Here is a 26225-nt window from a genome sequence, read left to right on the forward strand (position 1 = left end):
TTTGGGTTCTATTCAGGTTTACAATTAAACCTACATAAATCATTAGCCCTCCCGATTCAGGAGGAGGTGAAGGAGGGGTGGGAAGACTCATTCCCCTTTCAGTGGGCCGAAGGTAACCTTAAGTATTTGGGGGTCTTTATTCCAAAAGATTTAGCGAACTTGTATAAAGAGAACATAGGCCCATTGAAAAATAGAACAAAGGAAATACTACATGGTTGGCAGGATCTGCCCTTATCCCTGAAAGGGAGAATCGCAATGTATAACATGTTCATCTTCCCGAGGTGGACGTACACCTTCCAGATGATCCCTGCCATACTGGGATATAAAGAGGAGAGGTGGCTCAATAAAACCCTCACTGTATTCTTGTGGTAGGGTAAACGGGCACGCACAGGTTTGAAAAATCTTATGAAGCCCTGTTCGGGAGGGGGATTAGGACTGCTCGATTTAAAACTTATAACGATAGCATGTGGCCTGCGGCACCTATCAGATTGGTTTCGAGCAAAAGAGTTCTTCTCTTGCACAAGTGTGGAAACCACATTGATAGCCCCAATGGACTTTGCTTATTGGCTCCATGCTCCAGCAAGGGAACTCCTACCACTGGGACAGTACGGGTACATTTTAAATCCCCTGCGTAAAACATGGAAATGGCTGGGTAGGATGTACAAATGGAATAAAGCAGTAACTCCACTGCTCCCTATTAAAGGTAATTTAGCATTCCCAGAGGGGGGAGGATCCGCTTTGTTTAAAAAATGGGAAATTTGTGGCATTAAATATTTGTTTCAGGTGGTGTCTGAGACGGGGAATATTAAACCCTTTAGAGTCCTGTGTGAAGAATTTGGACTGGGACAGAAAGACCACTTTCAATATCTACAGCTTAAACACTATGTTAGGTCATTACCTGCAACAGACCTTACACAGAAAATATGAGACTCCATGAATGATCTACTAGGCCTAGAGGCCCAATTAAAAGTACCACTCCGTTATTTCCATCGCCACCTTCGAGACCTGCAGGGGACTTCAGATTACACAAGTGTATCACAACAGTGGCACCAAGAACTGAGATGGAAACCCAACTCTGAGCAAATAAAACTGTGTCTGACAGGTGTATACCAGACGACAGAGAACGTGGCATGGCAGGAAATGCAATACAAATTTATTTTACGGCTCTATATTTCACCACATAGAACCTTTAAAGCGACCATCAGAGCTACAGATGACTGCCCAAAGTGCGGACATGTGGGAGCCTCCTTGGGACATATGTTTTGGTTCTGCACAATGGTATTTCAATTCTGGATAACGCTGGGACATCATGTGTCTCAGATGTGGAAAGTACAATGGCACCCATCACCAGGCCAACTCTTTGAGGTTTACAACATCCGAGGAAAGTCACCCGAGGGACTAAAAGCTTTTTTGAAAAGGGCGACCTTGATGGGCAAACGAACAATCACACAATTATGGTTACAACCAGAGCCACCTGGAGTCCCGCAATGGAGAGGAGCTATGATGCAATGTTGCATGCTGGAAAAGAAAAGAGTGGGAGACTTGGCTTCAAAAAGGGGAGACCAATTTTGTAAAACATGATCCCCGTTTTGGGACACCCTCACATCAGTTGGGAGAAGCAGGATTTTGAACTGTTAATAGGTCCAGTAGGGGAGGGTAGAGGGAGGGAGGATAAGGGGGGGAGTGGGAATATAAAGGAAAATGCATATGTTCACTGTATGATATTTAACATGAAGAGTTTACTATGTATGGTTATAAGTTGACCACTGTAATGGGGTCCCCTTTCTTCTGTGTCACCAATAAAATTGTTATAATTGAAACATTGGGAAAGACTAGACACCATGAAGTAAGAAGATTAATGTGATGATGCTAACGGGGGGGGGGGGGGGGGGGGGGAGAAAAAGGGTGTTAGAAAATATTGATGATGCAGTTACAATGTATACATGCAATTGTGACCTGTTCTTATGTTTACGAAGTGTTTGAATATATGGATTATGTTCACAATGTTTATTATCATCAATAAAAATTGTTGATATAAACAAAAAAAATGTAACAAATGGCTCTCAGGAGCCTGTGAGAGCCCACTCCAGCACATCACTGTTGTTACAAAACTTCCTGCAGCACTGGATATTTGACATTCCAAGGAACATAAGCATAACCACTTCAATCTCTATGTTGAATATGGTCTCTCCATAGTCGATGACCTAAAGAATGATACATACAACCCAATTTTGTACTCAGGAACGTTTATTCTTCCAATTTCTTACTCAGGAACTTTCATGTATTACCATAATTTATTCTTCCTTAACATATATATGCACATGATATATATCTGTACCATGATCTGTTCATGTATGTTCTGTTAAAAGTATGTTACCATGTATGTATACAACTTAACACATACCATTTGTAATTATATTACCCGGAAATGGCAACCGCCATTACGGCAAATGTAAGCCACATTGATCCTGCAAATTGTTGGGAAAATGTGGGATACAAATGCTACAAATAAAATAAATAAATAAAATTGTCTCTCTCTGGTGTGAAACCTACAGAGTGAGATTTACATTGACACTGGTATGTGATAATCTTTGCTGACCATCTCTTGTAAGGCACCAGCAGTGCCAGCTCTGATAAGGAGAGCCATCTGCAAGGCCAGAGGCCTCATTATATCATCTACAGGCAGGGCCACCGAGAGGGGGGAGGCAGGGGGGCAAAATTCCCCAGGCCCGAGCCTCCAAGGGGGGCCCGGCGCTGCAGTCCCCGGTCTCACCTGCCTGCCTCCTCGGCTCCGGACCCCCTTCATTCAAAGCAGCAGTCGCAGATCGCGTCTCTTCTGGCCTTCCCTCCCTGTGTCCCACCCTCGCGGAAACCGGAAGTTACATCAGACGAGGGTGGAACACAGGGAGGGAAGGTCAAAGAGATGCAATCTGCGACTGCCGCTTTGAATGAAGGGGACCTGGAGCTGTGTAGGCAGGCAGGTGAGACCGCGGACTGCAGCGGTGGGGGGAGCGACGGGGGGCGGAGGCGGGGCGGCAAGCCCCGGGCCCGGCCTAGTCTCTCGGCGGCCCTATCTACAGGACAAGCATTCCTGTGCCAAGCTAATGACAATCACCATCTACTGTCCACAGGCACACTTCATGCCAGCAGTCTTTGTCTGCCCAGTTCATCTAATCAAAGAACTGTGAAATAATGGCTTCTATATCATGCACTCATGCTGGACAAATGAGGGGCACTTGACAATTAACCTGAGAGCAGTTAAGAGTTGACCTGAGAGACAGAAACACCCTCCTCTAATGCCTGTCACTTTACCAACCAAGATGTAGTTCCTCCAAGAGGCTTAAGGAACTGAACTATAAATATGTGCTGTACTGAGTAAGAACCAGTACTGGGTAGCATCTTAGCTTCAACTAAGATGGTTCCGGAGAAGAGCTGTGTGCATTCCAGCTTCATTGCTGGTAGCCTTCCACAACAAACACAGACTGAAGTACAGTGGAGCAGGCAGACTATCTACATGGCCTTGTCCAGGAGTTGGCTGGGAAACTTTAGCTTGGAGTCTGAGAGGGAAAGGAGAGACCTGCCACACAGAGGGATCTAGGCAGCCTACAGGGTGAGGTCACTTATCCTTCCTATTATCCAGGTGCGAGATAGAAAGAATTGCCAGATTCCAAGTTTGAGTCCGGAACTTTTGGAATGTGGTTCTTAGGTTAGCACTGCTAGTTATGTCTCAGGAATAATTACTAATTGCACTCACCTTGTATCTCACTTTTCTACTATGTACTGATAAGTCTTAGTGCTAAATTTTATTTATTGCTTTGCCATACTAATATATCTATCCTTCCCTATGATAGATAGATAGATAGATAGATAGATAGATAGATAGATAGATAGATAGATATAAATAATATATATATTTCCAGAATGTGGTCCTTATCTGCCCTTATTACCAGAGTTACAAAGACTCTGAGGGACACTTAGGTGCAAATCATCCTCTAGACAAGACAGTTAGCCTATAACAAATAATTTGGGTAATTACATGACCCAAAGGTGCCTACAACCCCCCCCCCCCCCCCTACACACACCACCACCACCACCAGAATGGGGCAGATATAGCAGCAAGAAAATAGCAGTGTGTGGCTTTGTAGACCATGTGCAAGCTTGGCATCTGCCAGTCCCGCCTCCTGTAACATAAGATGTTGCATCAGAGGGCGTGAGACCTAAATAATTTCCCATTTCATTTCTTTTGATTTTGAAAATAAAACAAAAGGAAAAGGTAAAATTGTGTTTGTTTTTCATTTTGTTACATTTAAAACACAAAGCTTTACGCAGAGGGCCCCCACTTGATGGGACTTTTTCTCTGAAAGGCTTTACTCATAGCACAATGCTGTATACTTTTGCAATGGATTTTTCCAGAATCCTCGACCTTGGCACAATGGAGATGTCATATGCATGAACTATTGCGCATGGAAAGACTGGTCAGTCAACTCAAAAGGGTGATCGGCCAAACAGCGGTTTCTTAAACTCTGGACGCCATTTTTGGACACCTTGACTGAGTACACTCCACCATCTTAAATGACTTGGAGTTGTAATTATGCCATTACTATATATATTTATGTTCCTAATATGGGATTGGGGGGGAGGTTGTTGTGTGCTTTTGCTGCATAGTTCACGTATTGCTTCATTTCTTTTGTGTAAGTGTGGTTTTGGATGATAATAAAGATATTCAAACATATAACACAAAGCTTTAGCCAGCCCCAGGAGCTCCCAGAATTTGTTTTTAGGGTGCAGGAAAAGGTAGGCCAGACTTGATTTTCTTTCATTTCTTTTTGTTTTTCATTCCTTTTTAAAATTTTGTTTGCTGTTTGTTTCTGCAATTTTCTTGTAATGGTGCAGTGGCAATGCTGTAAGGGGCATGAGGGGAGATGCTAGACTTGGGGGGGGGGGGTAGAAGGGAAGGCTGGGGAAGGAACAAGAGAAGAGGTGCTGGAAACAGAGATGCCTGATATGGATGGAGGGAAAGGGAAGAGAGAGGCGAGATGCCTTACGTCGGTAGGGGAGAGAAAGAAAGCTATAGATAGAAGCAGTAAAAAGAGGGAGCTTGAAAACTGGATAGTGAGAAAGAGGGCTAAAATTGGTGAGGACTGATTGGCAGAAAAATAAATGGAAGAAAGCTGAATATGGAAAATCAATGTTGAAGATGACTGTAGGGGAGGAAGTAAAGAAGACAAGAAGAGAAAAGAAACAGCAAATGGACAGGAAGCCCTGAATAGCATGCAAAAAGGATAGAGCAAAGAACCACCAGAGACTAGGACCAATATGAAAAGAAAAAAATACATCACCAGACAACAAAGGTAGAAAAAATAATTTCCATTTAGTGACTGGAATGTATCTGTTTTGGGAATTTGCATCTGCTATCTTTATTTTGCACAGTACAGGAGCAAATGCCTCTCTGTTTCTCTGGTGATGTGCTACATGCAGTCTGGCTTCTTGAGGTTTCAGGTTAAATATTTGTTTATATATTTGTACATTTAGTTTGTGGTCACTTATCTTTTATATGGAGACTGTCTATCTGTGTTCTACATATGTAACCAAGGCTAGGTATTCTATTAGTATTGAGTATCTGTAAAGATCTATAGCTATCCAGCTTGTTCAATTTTCCCAACAGAAGTATTGATGTTCTGGGGCTCACTGCAATATTTACAATGCTGTCTTTTACTAGGAAAGTCCTTGTTAGTGCTGTTATCTTGTTTACTACTTTAATCTGGTCATTTCTATTCCACTTTACCTAAAAGGCTCAAGGCGGATCCCAAGAAAAAAGTAAGTGGACAGATCCACTGAAATACAATGAATCAATCAGACAGATTGAACTATGGAATGGTAGATTTGTTCTATAGGTCCTAAGTGGGTTTTGTACTGACTCATAATATGCCTGCTACTGGAGAGGGATTACGTTGCCTTTATTGATATGAAACCAGTACCAGATTTGTTTTTTATTTAAATGTGGAAATACCCTATTTCTGCTCTGCAAAGTTTATGCTTGTATTCAACACTGTGACAGTGCATGGCCAGGAACTCAGTATTTTCTTTTTGTATAAGAGTTCCAGGCTAAATAATTTAACTGAAACCATTTTTGTTGAGTATAACCGATGTGGACAAAATTTTCATTTTTTTTCTAGTGTATAGCCTGGGAATACAAGTTGCATTCTTTTTTTCTTGGAACAACTGCCTGACCAGTTATCATAGGGATCCTTTTACTAAGGCACGCTAGTGTTTTTAGTGCACGCTAAATGCTAGAGATGCCCATAGGAAGATATGATCCACTCATTAAAGGCAGTTAACGTGTGATTCTCTTACTGGGGACCATACATACAAACTCACATCAAATTTAACAGTCCCAGTTCGTATTTTTCTCCCGCCACATTGTATAACTTATTATTTCATATTGCAGTTTTCACAAACTATCTAGTCTTGCCTCAGTAGTGCTTAATTGTCCAATAATTATTTTTTGGCAATTCAAACAGCACCAAGTTCTTCATCGGCTTCTATACATTCATATTGATACATTAAATGCACTTATCTTAAGTATATTCGGACTGGGGGCTCAAGGCTGTCCATCATGCATGTTTCGCCTACTAGGCTGTGTCAAGGACTTCCCCCTTATGCCGTTCTAGCGCCAGCTCAACTAGATTATTTACGGAATTACTCCTGTCAAGATATGGGCATCTCCAGTGTTTAGCGCATGCATATTTAACGCATGTGCTAAAAACGCTAGTGCACCTTTGTAAAAGGGGCCCTAAGTGAGGAAAAACCTTCACCCTCTTCCCTGACCACAGATTTAGCTAAGCAACTCCAACTTGTAGTGCCCATGTCGGAAGAATCACAGAGGCTTAAAGGAAAACAAAACTACCTAGCCTGTCTGGCTCTAATTAAACTTTCTAGCTTGTACTCGAATGAAGCAGGTCTAAACCCTTTAGCCCTACAAAAATAATATAGTGAGGCCCAGAGCTCCTCAGCCAGTGCGAGTGGCTTGAGTTTTGGACCAGCGGTGAAGCCCCTTTTGTTACAAAAGGCCAGTGCAGTGCAGTGCAGGTTCAGAACAAAAGAAAGTCTTTATTTAAAAGAAACAGAATTCACAAAACAGTATGGCGTTTGTTCATACATACACAGTGTGAGAATACTTCCTGGGCCTTCATCCACCTAGTGTGGGCCTGGATATTTAAGTTCCTGAGCTCCCCCCACACACACACCCAACCTCCACTTTTAAAAGTAGGTTAGGATGTTGGGATTGTGCCTATTCATCCCTTCATATTGGAGAATTGGAGAGCTATATTTAAAATTAAATTTACATTTCCAACACTAGTAACAAGATTCTCTTCTTTGTTAGGGAATGTTCTACTGGATTAATGTGCCATTGCAACACAATCCTCCCACAAAATTCATTTCACACATAAAGACAGAAAGCGGCAGCGGCGTAGCAAGGGCGGGGCGGTCCTACCCGGGTGCACGCTGCTGGAGGGTGCAGAGAGCAGCCCCGGAACAGGTTACTTCCTGTTCCAGGGCAGAGGGAGCAGGGAACCAGTGGAGCCGACAGACGCGCGGCTGCTCTCTGCACCCTCCAACAGCCAAGAATGTACCCGGGGGTGGGGGGGGCTTGATGCGCCGGGAAGGGGGGTATCATTGTGCCAGGGGGGTGTCGTGCTGCACCCTGGGGGGAAGGACGCCGCTGCTGCACCCCCCCCCCCCCCCCGGGGTGGCAGCCAACCTAGGATCGCCACTGGAAAGTGGAGTTAACTCATGCAATCAATTTAGCTATCATAGGCTCCCCGTATAAGAGGTTTGGGGAGGCTTACAACTGTGACTTTCCCTGCCTGCCTCCTCCTCGAATTCGGCCCCAGGGCAGCCAGAAACAAACTTGTATTTTCCGCCGGTGCTCACCCCCATCTGAGCCTGCTCACCGGCTGCCTGCTCGCTATCTCCCTGGTGCTCACCCCCGTCTGAGCCTGCTCACCGGCTGCCTGCTCGCTATCTCCCTGGTGCTCACCCCCGTCTGAGCCTGCTCACCGGCTGCCTGCTCGCTATCTCCCTGGCGCTCACCCCCGTCTGAGCCTGCTCACTGGCTGCCTGCTCGCTATCTCCCTAAGGCAGCTCCTTCCCCAGTGGTTCTGGCTCTGCTGGATCCTCCCCCTGTGACACACTTCCTGCACCGTCCATTCCAGCAGCACAGCCTGGGGCTGTGACTGTGAGCCTGACTGTTGCAGCACGCAGCTCTTTTCAGTCAGTCACCAATCGAGCCAGGGAGGGAGGTAGCGGATCGATAAAGTGGGTAAGTGTTGGGGTGGGGAGCGAGAGGAGTATTTGGGTCTCTTATTGCTTTGCTGAACAAGAGAGGGTGGTTGTAAATGAGAGTCATAGGAGGAGATTTAGCAATACATTAAAGTATGGTACTGCCTGGTCACCCGATTATGAAAATATATAGATGCTTCATTCAGCAATTCTTAAGACTTTTTTTTAGTGAAAAGAAAATGAACAGAATTTGGATGGTGACTGGTGAGGGAGGAGAGACAGAGGGGTGAGATGCAGTGGATGATGAAGGGAGGAGAGATAGATGGGGCGACATGTTGGATGGTGGTGGGGAGCAAGACAGTGGGGCAATGTTGGTTTGAGCAGAGAGAGAGAGAGAGAGAGAGGTTTTATAAGTCAAAATAAAAATAAATATTTTGTTTCATGCAGATCTCTCTTGTTTATACATAACTAAATGGGCTATAAGCCCCTAATGCAGTCCATTGGTTTTCTTATATTTTGTTCTTATGATGACTTATACTGTTCCAAAATTGAAAACTCTTATCTCTATCTGGTTGTTAAGATCATTGTGAACACTAGCACCCTAAAAGGTTGTTTTGTGGCTGTACATGAGGAATTGTGATATTATGATCCCTTGTTTCATATTGTTGATGGTCTGTATTTTCTGTATGAGTGGTATATTGGTGTATTAGGGTCTGCCCAGTGTAATATTTACAGTGCTGCCTTTTCATGCATAATATTCTTGCTCTTTGAGTTCTTGGAGTTAGTGCTGTTACGGTACAGTAAGGTTCTGAGTGTGTTTTTGCGCAAGTTTGTGCATAATGTTTGTGGTTGAGGGATTGTGTGTTGGCCTTACTAAGGTGACATCAACACTTTAATTTAATTTTAGTTTGTCATAACATCAGACACGGTTATAGAATATTTTGGAGGATCTGATGTTGAATTGTTCCACAGATGTGTATGCGGTTTAGTGTTGGTAAGTGCTTGAAATGGATGGAAATAGCAGTGTTTAATAATTGATAACATGTTCAAAATTCTGCTGCACGACTAATATTCCGCCAGGGTCGTTATCCTCATATTAGCCCTCTCCTCAAGTCACTTCACTGGCTTCCTATCCGTTTCCGCATACAGTTCAAACTCCTCCTATTGACCTATAAGTGCATTCACTCTGCAGCTCCTCAATACCTCTCCACTCTCATCTCTCCCTACATTCCTCCCTGGGAACTCCGTTCACTGGGTAAATCTCTCTTATCTGCACCCTTCTCCTCCACCGCTAACTCCAGACTCCGTTCCTTTTATCCTGCTGCACCATATGCCTGGAATAGACTTCCTGAGCCGGTACGTCAAGCTCCATCTCTGGCTGTCTTCAAATCTAAGCTAAAAGCCCACCTTTTTGATGCTGCTTTTAACTCCTAACCCTTATTCACTTGTTCAGAACCCTTATTTTATCTTCCTCACCTTAATATTCCCTTATCTCTTGTTTGTCCTGTTTGTCTGCCCTAATTAGATTGTAAGCTCTGTCAAGCAGGGACTGTCTCTTCATGTTCAATTGTACAGCGCTGCGTACGTCTAGTAGCGCTATAGAAATAAGCAGTAGTAGTAGTAATAGTATACATTGGTTAATATATGCTTTGAGCAACCACTTTATTCTTTGACATATGATACTTATCTAATATCTAAATGTAATAAAAGGTATTAATTGTGACTATTTTCCTTTTACTTATTTTTTTTTCTGTGTGTTGTCAGACAATTATGAATGTAAGCCCCACCCCTGACACCACCCCTATTCTCCACCCCCTTTAGCCTCCCCAAACAGTTGGGCCACCGACCGCCTATGTTAGCTATGAAAGCATATTAAATGTCCTGAGTAAGAATGCTAGCACAAGAGAAGTTACTAACCTGTGTAGAAAAACCCTGCTAAGGCCAGGGCTTCAATATTGATACCAGTTCCTACTGACCACGTGTTAAAAGATTCCAACCGAACCGCTTCATCCTCAAAGATGTTGCAAACAGGGTCATCTTTCAGAAATAAACAGAGACATGAAATAAGTAGTGCAAGTTTTCATATCTGTTCTACTCCCCACTAGTCCTAATGAATAGAACAATCCAAAATCTCTCTTTTGTCAAAGGAAAACACACTAGTAAACTATTAATAAAACGCTGACAAGTCCAAGACACTTATATTTGAATGTATCTAGTCGCTGGGCATAACAAACATAAATGAGGGCTCACTTTACCCAAATTATTTTTTTGATGTCTGGCGCACTCAGAGCCAAATCCTAAATAGCGTTTGCTGTAAAAGCAGATATGCAGGTAAATATTTATTTACTTCATTTATTGGGATTTATTAACTGCCTTTATGAAGAGATTCACTGAAGGCAGTGTACAGCAGGTACAGGTTAACATAAAACTTACAATTTTGTAACAGCACAACATTATTAAAATGACCATGTATAAACAAATACAATAAATGAGGTAAACTTGAAAACGACAAATTGAAACCTAATAGTAGGACTACCATGAAACAATATCAAAAATATACATGTTTAACAGCACTGAAATATAATATCTAATAAGCACACATTAGAACATTCAAATAACATAGCTATGATACTAAAGCTTTTCTACAATACAGCTTCAAAAGAAAGGAATAGTGAAGGTACACAATACACTGCATGTCTATCAGGTATTTGCGTCTTTAAAGACGATTATCCTGACCCTTAAAATTTTACCAGTGATTTCATATTAAGACCCCTGACCATAACTGCCGAGATGGGGGTGGCAGGGGGGACAAAATTCCTTGGGCCCAGGCCTCCAAGGGGGGCCCGGCGCCGCAGTCCCACCCGCCCTCCGTCGTTGACCATCTGCCACCGGGCCGGGCCCCCTGCATTGAAATCACAGCGCCTCTCACCTCCGTGTGAAAGCGCTGCAGGGCAGCAGATCGCCTCCCTTCGGGCCTCCTTCCCTCCCTATGTCCCGCCCACATCTGACATAACTTCCGCAAGGGCGGGACACAAGGAGGGAAGGAGGGCCAAAGGGAGGCGATCTGCTGCCTGCAGCGCTTTCACAGGGAGGTGAGAGGCGTTGTGATTTCAATGCAGGGGCCTGGCCCGGTGGTGGACGGAGGGGGGTGGGTGGAGGGGGGAGCAGTGGCGGCTGCGACCTCGGGAGGGGGTGGAGGGGGGAGCGGCGGCAGAAACCTCAGGGTAGAGTGAAGTGGGAGGAGCGGCGGGGCGAACTCGAGGGGGGGTGGAGTGGAGTGGGGGGGGAGTGGTGTGGCGACCTTGTGGGAGGTGGAGTGGAGGGGGGAGCGGCGGCGACCTCGGGGGGGGGCGGCGTGGGCAGGGCCCCAGAGGCGGCCTTGCCCCGGGCCCAGCCCAGTCTCTCTGTGGCCCTGCCCCTGACGCAGGCACTTTGCCGAAACACAGTACTGTCAGGTTTTTGAAGAGTTATCAGTTTTTGAAGAATAAAGACTTTGATATTTAAATCTTTTGGCTCCTCGTTCTCTGTAGAAGAGCCCTGCTACCTTCACTACCCCTTTCGTTTGGTGCTTCCCTCCAAGTAGTGACATACGGTCCTTCGCTCCTGCAGGTGTCCTACAATACAGCTTACCAAGTAGCCTAGGGGCCAAGTGCAGATATATAGACGGGGATAAGATGGGTTGTACAGAGTCAGTTGGGATAAATGTTGGGACCTATGTTTATAGAATTGCTCCCTAGATTTCTATCATATAGATAACCAGGATTAGCACTTTTTATAGTTTTTAAGATCTTGTTGTTAACCTTTAAAACTATGAAAAGTGCTCCTGGTTATCTACAGTACTGGGAGCCAAAGAAGTTCCTTCAAGATTTATTTATTTAGATTGTTTACACCTTTTTAGTAGTAGCTCAAGGTGAGTTATATTCAGGTACACTGGGTATTTCCCTTTCCCTGGAGGGCTCCCAATCTAAGTTTGTACCTGAGGCAATGGAGAGTTAAGTGACTAGCTCAAGATCACAAGGAGCAGCAGTGGGATTTGAACTAACCATCTCCGAATATCAAGGCCAGTGCTCTATCCACTAGGCCTCTCACACCTCTAGAGGCTGACCAAAACTACTTTTTTCAGTTTCAGCCAAAACCAAAACTGCCACCAAAACTGTCTGAAAGCTTTCGGCCAAAACTGAAATTGAAGCCAAAAATCATCATCTGGTTTCAGCCAAAAGCTGAAACCGAAAACCACTGGGGGAATGTCAGCGCTTGCAGTCTGCATCCCTCTGTTAAAACCCACAGTATCCAATTCAGAATATAATTTATATAATGAGACTATTTTGTCTCCAAGCACAATAGCCTCCACATACATGGATCGCAGCTAATAAAAACAAACTAAAAACCATGGGGTTTTTACAGTGGCTGATTTTGCACTATACTCAGAGTGACAGTTGATGTCTTAACTCCACAGAGAGGCTATTCCCTAAGGAACATATCATCCCAAATTTACAGACTTATATTCCTGCTAAAAATTTGTATCAAAAGCATTTACTTGAAACACTCTACCATATAAATTATTGTGCAAGATCATAAGTGCAATACAAAAGAAGAATACAAGGAGTAAACCAGCCCCCCACCAGGACTACCTTACAATCCTTTGTGGTCTCATGGTGTAGTTATGGCAGAAGTGATGTCCAGTTGCAACAGCCATTTTGAAGGCTGAGCCAGAATGGGCAGAAGTAATTGGGCACTGCTCCTGCCCCAACTATAACCCTAGACCACCAGGGATTTCAAGTTAGGCCTGGAGAGCCTACAGGTGGAAGGGGAAGGCTCTTGGAGGAGGGGCAACTCCTGTTCAGGGGGGGAGGGGGGAAGGGGGGAGACAAACGGGACAAAGCATAATTTTTTGGCTTTCACTGAAAACACATAGTCATTTTTCAGCCCAAACCGAAAACATGACCAAAAATTAAAATAACCTTTCAGCAAAAACCAGGCAAAAAAAGGATTTTGGCCCAGTTTTGGCACTGGAACTGAAATTCGGTCGGACTTTAACTTCGTCTACACAACAGAAACCATACCATGCAGCTGCATTATGTACTAGCTGGATCTGTCAAACCCACATCTTTGGAAGCCCTAACAATTCTGCATTTCAGTAGTCTTATGTCGATAAAACAGTATAAACAACCACACTCACTATAGCCAGCTATGACAAATAAGGTTTCTACTCCCTAATGGTTTAGGCTTATTGACACCTGATATACTGCAAATCATAAACCAGTCTAAGTGGTTTACAAACAACATTAAAAGAAAGAAAAAGAACTCCAGTATTGACAGGACAGACCTTTCACACACATCCAGAGCATCATTAGCTCACCACAATAATATTCCCACCCCAACCTCCCACCATCTGAAAACAATTACTTTCTCTGTCTATTTCACATTCTGAAACAAAACTATGGTATCTAATCCTGAAATAGCCAACTCAAAAGCCTTTGAGAAATATAATTTTTCCATAAAGTTTTAAAATCGCAACCACAACATCCCATAAGATGTTTTCGCCATTTGCTAATCATGTGTAGCAAGAATATTCATGTGGATGACCCAAACCCCTCCCTATTCAGCTCCTTTTTAACAGTTATAACCTCCCTTGGATTACAGCACATAGTAACTACTTATAACTGGCCACATAATAAATTTGTTTACTTTGCTATTGTACGCTGGTTGAGAGTAGTGGCTGACCAAATTTCAGTTTTGGCACCGAAACCAGCCCAAAAGCCATGTTCAGTCGTGCTTCAGATTTGGCAGAAAATGTGAGTGGTCAGTGCATTTTTGGCTGAAACCAACCCCCCCCCCCCCCCCCCACACACACACACCATGGCGAGCCCTCCTGGGCCAGTCACCCCCCCCCCCCCCCAATCCTTCCATCACTCGAAGGCCCTCCACAGGCATACCTTTAACTGCCCTGGTGGTCTACTGGCCCTCTTCTTCAATCAAAATGGCTGCCGGAACCTCCTGCAGCAGTCTCTCAAGACTGCTACAGAGGGTCCTGGCAGCCATTTTCACTAAGGAACTGGTGGGGGAAGGAATGACTGGGGATACTCCTATCTGGAAGGGGCCACTACGAATCCTGGCCCCTCCCATGACCCAATGCCTTGGATTTGTTCGTTTTTGAGGTGGGCGCCTTCGGTTTCCATTATCGCTGAAAAACGATACTGCCCAGCTCAAATCCGCACGGCACAAACCGTATTATCGAAAAAAAAGATGGACGCCCATTTTTTTTTTTCGAAAATACAGTCTGTCCCACCCCTTCACCTACCCGTTCTCAGACATAGACACCCATGGAGATGGGCGTTCGCATTCGATTATGCCCCTCCAGGTATCCAAGAGTGCAGATAGCAACTCTTGAAAATCAGAGAAAAAGAGCAATGTAATGCAGAGCAGCAGCTTCTCACCTCACTGATATAGCCTGTTTTGCTAAACGTGGCCACATCAGGTCTATTTCAATAAAGGTTTCTCTGGACTCCAGTTGTGCTCTGGTTTCTGTTGTGTGTTGCAGACTTGAAGAGCACCCTACAACCAGGACACCCCTTTTATATATGAAAGGTCATTTACATTCTTACTGACAAAAATGCCAGCATATGTATGCATTTCTAGTACCTAAAACTAGGTGACTCCTTATAAAATTATCCTCTGTATGTCTTTTATTCTTATTTCTCAGCTTTTATACATTTTATTCACCTGGGGAGTACTAAGCATTTTTATATAAACTCTTGCCAGTTTCTACTGTTGTATTTCCAGCTGTTTATGCTTGTCCAGAGAATTAGAACCCAATTGCCAGGGACCCTTATCTTTGTTCTGTACACATGAGAAGAGAATGGTGGAAGAGGCTAAGTGCCTGACCACAGACAAGCAATAGTTTTGTAGCCACTGCAGGGGTCACCCTCAAGCCCACTAACTGGACTGCATACATTTGCATCATGCCAAAGAAAGCTTCCATCCGGAGTTCACAGGATGTAATATGGATAGGCAACTTATCAAGACGTGAGGATCTTGAGTCTCTCCACCTGATATAGAGTAATCCCATTGCCAATGCCATTCTTGGGTTCTTTCCTTGACAGTGGTATCTAGTTTTCTTGCATCAGACTTTTATCAATTAGAATGAGAATATCCCAGGTGATCTTAAAGGCTGTGAGTGGTGTTAGAGGAAAGCTTGTAAAATGTGAGGAACATGAAATGCACAGGAATGTTTTCAGGCTTCTCTACAACAACCTAATACATGCATTACAGGCTGCAGAACATTGAAAATCTGATAAAGTAAAAAAAACTATTCAATTAATGAAAGAAGACATTGTTTAGTGAACTGCATGTGCAAATTGTTTATAATTGAGTGCCTGTTTTGTTTCTCTGGTATAGCTTTATTTTTTACCTGTTTCTGCCTGGGATGTGTTCCGAATCAGCTGAGTTGTTAAATGTTTCCCCTGTGACATACATGCAAATAGTTATTAGAATCCATAAGTACTGCTCTTCCAGTTTCATTTTTATCAGTTTTCAACAAATACAAAGACAGTTGTATTAAAATTCACATTGCACTAGATGTACGTTAAGAATCTATAGTATGTACCACCTATGGGAGCCGCCATCAAGTCCCTTCTGCTGCACATTCACCCCCTACTTGGTGATGGAAACTAATTCTCCACTATATATATTTGACCCACCAACAGCAATTTTTTAAGTACATGTAGTACTTGCAGGACTGTGGTTATATTGTATCCATGGGTCTACAAACACACTGTCAAAGCTAAACCCCACACAGGGTTTCCCTCTGAAATGTTTTGATATGGGTAAAAAAAAACATTTGCCCACAAAAGGAGAGGGGCACAATTTTCAGGAGGCTTTACCCATGAGAAAACAGCTATTTTAAAAACTACCCATAAAATCTGTTGGCTCTGACATTCAAAGAGATTATCCAGACACTGGCTGCTGTTATCTAAATAATTCCCCTACCTACAACTATCTGTTGATTTTCAATGGCAGAATATGGCTAGATATGCTTCAAATCATCACTGTGGCATTATCCAGACAGTGCCAGGGTGGAGCAAGGGAGGAGCATGGGTGTTCCATTCACGTATCCCGATAGCAGCAATCTGGTTTGCAAACTGAGTATCACTGATATCTGGATAGTGGTGCTGAATATCCATGAATAATTTTTTTTTTAATTTGTACCCCGCGCTTTCCCACTCATGGCAGGCTCAATGCGACTTAGGTACTTATTTGTACCTGAGGCAATGGAGGGTTAAGTGACTTGCCCAGAGTCACAAGGAGCTGCCTGTGCCTGCAGTGGGAATCGAACCAAAGTCCACCACTCTAACCACTAGGCCACTCCTCCACTCCTATTTAAAACAAATACCAACCCCAGCGTTTAAATATTAGGCTGATTCAGATTAGGTCATTCCTGTGCACTTCTTCTAGTTCACTCTACAAAGATCATCTGCTCTTACAAAAGAGATCAGCACTGCCAGCTTGCAAGTTTTGAAAATCATCTTGGCATCTTCCAATTTCCTCAAGGAAAGGGGGAAGGAGGGGGTTCGAGGGATGGGACAAGACCCACATAGCTGACCTGATTGTTCCAGAACCTAATTAAAACAGTCAACAGGTTGTGTAATATACTGTGAACATTAGCCCCCCTCCCCCCTCCCCCACTAAGTCATCAAGAAATCATTACTGTCAAGGAACAGGAAAGGATCCTGCTAATGTTCAGTCTGTTTTGTTTTTTTTTAATTATTAAATTTTCCAAATTATCAACAGAAATCTATGAACAATCAAGTACAAGAGAAGTTACACAAATATTCCCATACATCAATATACCATGGCACACAGAAGAGATTACTTAAACCTACTAAGAAGCAATAACATTAATAAATAGAACACTTTCTTCCTCATAAAAAAGGACAAAAGAAAGAATTCAAACGAATCCCATTCTCAAACCTTATGAAGTAAAAAGGCTTTCAAATTAGGTGGTTCAGAATAAATGTACTTAACACCCTGGTATGTAATCAAACATCGACATGGAAAGCATAGGAAAAAAAGTAGCTCCAACTGGAAGAACATGGGGTTTGAGTTGAAACAAATGTTTCCTTCTTTGTTGTGTAACCCGAGCCATGTCTGAAAAAAATGGTTCTGGTCAATATTCAGCCAAAGGCAGTCAGAAGTTGTTGGGTTTTTTTTAATGCTGACAACTGCAGGCAGAATTATCCCCAGATATTCAATACCAGACCTTGTCCAGGCAGAGGAACTGAATATCTGGGTATAATTCAAAATAAGCTGGCCACCAGAGCTTATGCGGGTCATCGGCCAGGATTTACCAAACACACTTATACAGGTCCCGGCTGAATATCAGCCAGGACCCACATAACAGGAAATAGGTGCCTCAGTCCCTCCTCACAATCCTGACCCCCCCCCCCAAAAAATAAAAAAAAAACAATTGGCCCAGCTCGAGCCCCCCACTTTTCCCAATCCCTTAGGGCCCCCAGGCCTACCTGGAATCCCTTGCTGGTCTAGGGGGTCCTATGGGCAGGAGCAATGTCCACTTGCTCCCGTCACAGGTCTGGCCTCCAAATGGACGCTGCAACCCCTATTGGCAGTCTCGTGGTACTCAAGGTTTTGCAGCCCCATGCGCCTAAGATGGTAACATAATGCTGCTTGCGAGGTTAATCGCAAGCAGTGTTATTCTTGTACTGCTGGAGTGACTAATTTGCAGTACTGAGCTACTGCAAGTTAATCACTGCCATGGTAACTTAAGGTTGTACAAGTAACACCTGCCCACATTGTTTGTGTGTTTAACCTAGATTTTAGGCTTATGAACCAAACTATGACTGCATCACACTCACCCTGCCATGGATTCCTAATACACTGCATCATGGAATTTGCCAAGGCCATGTTGTTTCTACAAAGACATTGAATAGGCCTTTGTTCCTTGTGTTCTCATGAGGCCTAGGACTTTATATAAAATATTTTGGGGGCCTATGTCCTTGGTCAGCAATATTATATGCACACTAGTCTAGACTAATCTGATACCATAAATCCATCCTGGTGTGTCTTTTCCATCAGCATCTCAGCCATTGCTCATAACCTTTTCACATGTACACCTCTACCTGATTGATCCTGAGGGAATGTGTGTGACCAGTTCATCACATTATCCAGAGAACTATTTTACAAGTGGTATGATGCTTAACATATAATCATAGATTTGTACTCTGAGAATAGTCTTTGGGATATGCATACATGTGCTCATTCTCTATTAGCTTTAACTGAGAGACTTTAGAGCTGAGAGCTTTTGGGTTTTCTAGATGCCTTTCTCTGATGGGTATTATCTTACGATCTAAGATGCGGTATATTGAAATACTTCTGAAGGCATGAGCACTGGGTGCTCAGAGATGAATCTCACGAGAACTACAAGCATGTGCTGTACTGAGTAACAACCATTACTCTATAGCATTTCAATTTCAATTAACATTAGTTCCTGAGAGAGGACTGTGTGCATCCAGCATTCTAGCTTCATCATCTGAGCCAACCTTCTACCTGAGATGACAGACATGCTGCAGGGCAGAGGTATCTTATCTACAAGACCTTGTGCAGTCAGCTATGGTTGATCCAGAAGCCAGCTGTGAAACATTGGCTTGGAGTCCAGAAGCGATAGGCAAAATCTTAGCTGTCACCCTGACATCGTTTATCTGGTGACACATCTGGTTCTGTTATTCCAGACGTGAGCCCTTGAGCCTAGGCTAAGGCCCAGTATAGGATTTAGGCCAAGACCTAGGGTGGACTGAACAGGTCCTACGCACTACCCCAGCCACCAAACCCCGCACACTCACAACAGCCAACAGGCGCCACCAGAAAGGAGAAGATAGAGCATTCAGGTGGGCCTCACAGCCAATCAGGAACCCACTCACGCAGAGACCAAGCAAGCGGGCCTCACGGCCGACTGGGAACCGATTCACACTCTAGGATGGGAGAAAGAATAAAGGGTTCCACACGGAACTGGGCCACAAGCAGCGCCCACAGTGCATAGTAGAGTCACAAAGGGAAGAGTGAGAGGCAGAAGCCTCTAGAGGAATACAAGGCTGTGCCACATGCGAACAAGAATACAGGAAGCCCCAGAGGAAACACTAGGCTTATATTACACAGCACTCAAGGAAAAAGGAAACCAATTATAGGAATACACTCTGGGCTGAACCATTCAGCACACAAGGGAACTAGGCTGTACCTACAGCATACAACAATACAGGGAGTCCCCACAAGGGAATGGACTGACTATACAGCATACAAAAGGGAGAACTACCCAAGGAATACACACTAGGCTGAACCTTTCAAAACACAAGGGAACTAGGCTGTACCTACAGCATACAATGTTACAGGGAACACACTAGTCTGAATATACAGCATACAAAGGGAAAGGGAGAACTACCTAAGGAATATACAAAGTTGGCCCCACAACCCCCAAGGGAAAAAGGAACTTCTAAAGGGAAAAAACAGGGCAGAGAACTCAGTAGACAAAGATAGAGGAAGCTGCCTTGACACACAGAGACCAGAGAAGGAACGCTGCAGACAGCTACAGCAAACAAAGAGAACTAAATCAAACAAACAAGAGCAAAATACAAGGACAGGGGGAGGTAGAACCACAAGGGGTAGAGCAGAAGCTCAGCACAACAAAGGGAACACCAAGGGAGAGAAAGTTAAACAAACAAACAACTCAAGGCAAGGCTTACCCCAGACAGCACTACGTTAGAGAAGGAGAAAGCAAACCAGGTGTGGGGGAGTGAGGCAATCAGGCTCATGCTGGGAGAACCCAGCACACACACACACACACACGAATAATGCAGCTTGTGAGGCTGATCACAAGTTGTGTTATTCATTTTCCAAGGGAGTCACTTACGGGCTCATTTTCGAAAGAGGACATCCATCTTTCAACATAAATCGGAAGATGGACGTCCTTCTCCCAAAGACGCCTATATCGGTATAATCGAATCCTGATTTAGGATGTCTCCAACTGCACTCTGTCACAAGGATGGCCAAAGTTCAAGGGGGCGTGTTGGAGGCATAGCGAATGCGGGACTTTGGCATGCCTAACACTTGGATGTCCTTGACTCATAATCGAAAAAAACAAGGACGTCCCTGACGAACACTTGGACGTTTTTACCCGGACCTGTTTTTATTAGGACTAAGGAACAAAAAGGTGACCAAAATGACCAGATGACCACCGGAGAGAATCAGGGATGACTTCCCGTTACTCCCCCAGTGGTCACTAACCCCCTCCCACCCTCAAAAAACATCTTTAAAAATATGTCGTGCCAGCCTCAGATGTCATACTCAGGTCCATGACAGCGCATGCAGGTCCCAGGAGCAGTTTTAGTGGGTACTGCAGTGCACTTCAGACAGGCAGACCCAGGCCCATACCTGTTACATTTGTGGAGGAAACAGTGAACCCTCCAAAACCCACCAGAAACCCACATCTAGGTGCCCCCCTTCACCCGTAAGGGCTATGGTAGTGGTGTACAGTTGGGGGTTGGGGGGGGGCTCAGCACACAAGGTAAGGGAGCTATGTTCCTGGGAGCATTTTATGAAGTCCACTGCAGTGCCCCCTAGGGTGCCGAGTTGCTGTCCTGGCATGTCAGGGGGACCAGTGCACTACAAATGTTGGCTCCTCCTACGCCCAAATGGCTTGCATTAGGATGTTTTTGACATGGACGTCTTTGGTTTTGAAAATCGCCGAAAGTCAGAAACATCTAAATCTAGGGACGTCCAAATTTAAGGATTTGGACGTCCCTGATGATATTTTCAAAACAAAATATGGGCGCCCATCTTGTTTTCAAAAATACGGGTTTCCCCGCCCCTGGATTTCATCATTTTGCAAGGACATCCAAATCGCAACTTGGACGTCCTTTTCGAAAATGCCCCTCCATGTCATGCTCAAATACCATATTTTACCACAGCTTTGTAACTTCCCCCCTAACTGTAATAAGGAAACTAGGGGTTCACTTATTATGCTACAAACTGAAGTGACCACAACTAAAAAAGGAAGCATAGATTCTAAGAAATAGCTGCACTGTGTAGAAAATAAACTTTTCTGCAATCCAAGATCTGAGGGCACATAATGCATATTACTTGTATATCATTTATGTGTCTAAAACTTACATAATGGGGTTGTGTATATAGTATTTCCAGTTCTGGCTATCAGGAAAGGTCCACAGCTAAGAAAGTTTAATTTCTCTCCAGGTGAGGTAACCTTGCTGGTAAAAGAGGTCACTAAACATGAAAAAACACCTTTTTGACCAGCCCTAACTAATGTTAAGGCCCATCACAAATAGAAATTGTGGCAGGGCATACTCTTAGCTGTATCTCAAAGAAGTACAGGTACTTTTTTATGACGGTGTCTGCATGTACATACATAGCACATGCAGCAGGCGTGCCTTGTTTGAATCTTATCAATAATGGCTGTTGACAGGTATGAAACACATTAGTGCATTTCAGTATGTTGGCTTCTCAATTACATGCGCCAATTCTTTCACAATAAATTACTCAGTAAATTACCGTTACTCCAGCAAATCCAGAATAATCTTGAAAATATTTTGTAATTTCACTTTGGGATTTCCTGCAGTGAAGAAATTCACACCTAGAAATCAAATGGAGAGTCTGAAGATTATAACTAGCACAAAAACAATTTAAATTTACAGTTAAAAAAAGACATTGGAAATTAGTTAAGTGATACAGATTTTTGTATTTCTTTTTTGTTTCAGCTTTGTGTTAGCATAGCTCTGTCTTCATGAAGTCAATTTTATATTAAAACAAAATGAGATACACCATCACTTTGTAAAAGGTAAATCCAAAGGAAAAAATGATGGAACTTGAGAAGTAGTATAGGATGGCCACTTTCCCACCACATTACCTGTTCTATTTAAAATGCTACAAAACAGGATTTCAGCAGAAAGCTGTCTATTTTCAGATCTGCAGGATATTTAAAAAATATATTCAGCAAGGACTAATACTCATCCTCTCTGAATTAAATATTTTGCTACTTGTTCATTCATGTTGAATTTGTGCACACCTGTTTAAAGTCTCTCTCTAGTGGTCTTTGTGCTCAAAACAGTATTACAAATCACCTTGCACTGAATAGGATCTGACTGAATATGCTTTAAGAGTTAAACAAGCAGAGAGCTTAACTCATTTCCCGTTGTCCAGACTTAATGAAATGGGGATCCTTCCACTCATTCATGTCTTTCCCCATGTCTACTGAGATAGGGAAAGCCACTGCTTGTCCCTGGGATCAGTAGAATGAATCTTCCTACTATTTGGGGTTCTGACAGGTACTTGTGACCTGAATTGGCCACTGCTGGAAGAAGAATACTGGGCTAGATGGACTACTAATCTGACCCAGTATGGCTATTCTTATATTCTCATGAATCAAAAAGTATGAAATTTAAAGAACTGACAATTTTTTAAAGTGGCATTGGTGTTTTTCCAGCACCTGCCCCCCCCCCCCCCCCCCAAAAAAAAAATTTACGTTGTTCACCCAAGGACCTGATTTATGGTTTTGTTTCCGTTCTTTACCTGTTTGTACAAAGTTTGAAAAATCAGGACCCAACTAAAGAGTCACAGAAAAATGTAGTGTAAGAAGCGAAGAGCAGGAACTAGTTAGTGTCAGGCTTTATAGAAGAGGAAGGTTAACTGGAGGATGTCACCCCCTCCTCAGCATCTATATGTGAACTGAACAGTAATAACCAACAGTAGCGGTTGTATTATAATCATTATGTCACTGCTATTGTAGGCTAAGCCTGAACCACCTCTACTGGTAGGATCCTTCAAACAGATATGTACAAAAAGTTAACCAACCAATCAGTGTTTCTGTTTAATGTTTTGACTTGACTTTATAATGTACTCAAGTGGAGGAAACTTATTTTTATATTTTAACAGAGATCTTTTATTGGTAAAATTGCAAGTTACAAAGAAATAGAACCAAGGCCAACATAGTGGAGGAGTGGCCTAGTGGTTAGGGTGGTGGACTTTGGTCCTGAGGAACTGAGTTCAATTCCCACTTCAGGCACAGGCAGCTCCTTGTGATTCTGGGCAAGTCACTTAACCCTCCATTGCCCCATGTAAGCCGCATTGAGCCTGCCATGAGTGGGAAAGCACAGGGTACAAATGTAACAAAAATAAATAGTATACTGGTTATATTAAAGCCACAATTCAAGACTAGACCATTCTACTCTCTAGGATTTTTCCATTTTGCATAAAAATAGCACACACCTCCCCCACCAAACAACTTCAATATAAAAAAAACAAAACATAAAAGATGAAAAGCAGGATCATATTATATTTGGTACACAGTCGAGGGGATGAAGCTCAATGAGATTAGTCAGGCAAGAACACTAAGTTCACATATGACCTACCTTCTTAAACATACCCCACACCTTCTCCCATTGTTAACTAGTATTTTGTCTCATTCGATAGATATAGTGAAATTTAATTTGCCATCTGAGCAGTGAAGGGACTCCTCATTTTTTCCAGGCTGCCACCAGAGTTAGTTTTGCAGCACTAAGCAAATATCTAATTAAAGTAATCTGTGACTGATGGAAACCTGGAATACCCCTATTGGAGGGAACCCTTACTTTTAACTCACAAAAGGAACCTCAGACAAATTTAGGGAACATGAGCAGTAACAAACCGTGCCGCTACTCACATCACCAGCTCCAAACTCACAGTTTTTAAACATATTTCTTCTTTATGCAGTTAATATGTTCATGTTCCAAGAAATAAATGCAATATTCCCCTGACTGTGATGACCACCTGTTCAACATAGCTCCATGTTTCATGGGCCAGGGTACAATACCATTCACCTCTTTCATGCCTTGCTCTCCCCGGCTCCTGAAGCAGTAGAACATGAATCATGGAGCTATGTCAAGCAGACAGTCAACACAATCGGGGGGTGGGGGAAGAGGAATGCTATTGTATTTACCTTATTCTACATGGTATAACACTACCTTAGAAGGGATTCTAATAAGGCCCTAAATCCATAAAGCGCTTCACACTGGTATCCCACCTTATCTGGCATCGCTCATAACCCTATCCTGCCCCTCACATAATCTTCAATCTTCTACCAAACTTCTCTTCTCTATCTATTCATCTTTATGTGTAGGTTTAAATTCAACTAGGTAGTCAAACTTTCTTTTTGGCCCCAACATTGTGGAACTTATTACCATTTGAATTACAAGCCAAACTTTCATTCATAAAATTTAAAAGGTTGGTTTTAAAACTCATTTATTTACTCCAACTTGGGAAGGATTGGTGGTCCATGGTGGTCTTGCCCAGGCCAAGTCACTTACCTAAATGTCTTCTAGTTATGGACCTTTGCTGAGAGCTTCTATATCCATATCTATTCTGATGCATCTCCTTAACTTTCCTATTGTATAATGGTGTTCCTTTCTTATTTCAGATTAGCCTGTGAACTGCTTTACTGTGGCAAAAGTAAAGGCGGAATAATAAGTCCTTTCTAAACAATGTGTGTCACCTGTGCCATATGGTGCATCTCAATGTATGAACTCCTTGTTGCAAGCCCTAATGGCAATGCAATGTTGTGCTCTTCAATTTTTACCTTTGACACCTCCAGATTGGATCAAGTATGGTGCCTTTTTTTAATCTAAAAACAACACACACTAATCCTATATAATAAAACGCACCTCCAACATTCTGAAGCTGACTGCATGGATGAGGCATTCCTGCTCTCTGTATCCATCTCCTGAATTGATATCACGTACTTCTGGGTTCGTCACAAGCAGAAGTGACCAACCACATGAGGTTTCTCGGCTTTAGAATGTTGGAGGTGCATTCTATTAAATAGGATTGGTCAGTTCCTTGAAGCACAGCCAGAGCTCAGCGTCCTGCACAGTAACGCTCAGACACCAGAGAGAGGGGGGGGCCTGACACCAGAGAGAGGGAGGGGGGGCCTGACACCAGAAAGGGAAGGGAGGTATCTCTCTCTCACACACACACACTCTCTCTCTCTCTCACAGTCAATGTCTTTCTCTCTCTCTCACGCTCACTCTCACACACTGTCTCACACACTCTATGTCTCACACTGTATCACATTCACTCTCTATGTGTCACACAGTCACTCACACACTCTCTTGGTCTCATACACTCAGTCTCACAGAGAGTCTGTGTCTCACACACACTGTATCTGTGTCAAACACACTCTCTCTCAGACTGTGTCTCACATACGCACTTGCACACACTCTCATTCTCACACACACACTCTCTCACAGACACACTCGCACCCAGACTCACTCTCTCTCTCACACACACACACTCTCACATTCACTCTCTCTCTCACACACAGTCACTCTCACATACACTCTCTCAAACATACACACTCTGAGGAAAACCTTGCTAGCGCCCGTTTCATTTGTGTCAGAAACGGGTCTTTTTTACTAGTTTCTAATAAATGACATAAAAGGAGATTATGGCTAGCATCTTGAAAGGCTAAATATTAAACAAGAAAGACCTCAAATCTCCAAGGGTGCTAAAAGGAAAATAAGACAACCCCTAATAGGAGTCCACTATCATCACTGGTCTCAACAGATGCATTGAAACAAAAAAGAGAAGAGAAAAAAAAACTCTAAACAGAAAAAATTAACTGCTCAAAACAAAATCAATACACTACAAATGCCAAAAACAAAACAAAAAAAACCCTCTTACAGAACCAGCCACAATGTCCAGCAATACAAAATCAAAATATTCCCACCAAAACACTGTGCACAGAAATTTTAAAAACAAACTTCTCTTCAGGCTTGTAAAAGTTCACAGTTCTATGTTCAACATTCAAATCTCCAAAGTTCACCAGCACACTAATCCAAACAACTCAACAAGGGCTACTTGTTTCACAAAAGAGTTGTGTCAGGAGGTAG

At 43.2% G+C, this 26225-nt stretch overlaps 1 protein-coding gene across 1 annotated transcript in view; it reads right to left on the reverse strand.

Annotated features, from left to right (window-relative positions):
- Positions 1-26225, reverse strand: part of LOC115463101 (baculoviral IAP repeat-containing protein 1-like) — a 93365-nt gene that overhangs the window by 45859 nt on the left and 21281 nt on the right. The window contains exons 4-6 of the mRNA XM_030193313.1: positions 21856-21937; positions 15695-15746; positions 10201-10320 (exon numbers count right to left, since the gene is read on the reverse strand). Of these exons, the coding sequence (XP_030049173.1) occupies positions 10201-10320; positions 15695-15746; positions 21856-21937 (254 nt within the window). The remainder of the gene's footprint in view (positions 1-10200; positions 10321-15694; positions 15747-21855; positions 21938-26225) is intronic.

Source organism: Microcaecilia unicolor, chromosome 2, assembly GCF_901765095.1.
Source record: "Microcaecilia unicolor chromosome 2, aMicUni1.1, whole genome shotgun sequence".
NCBI lineage: Eukaryota > Metazoa > Chordata > Amphibia > Gymnophiona > Siphonopidae > Microcaecilia > Microcaecilia unicolor.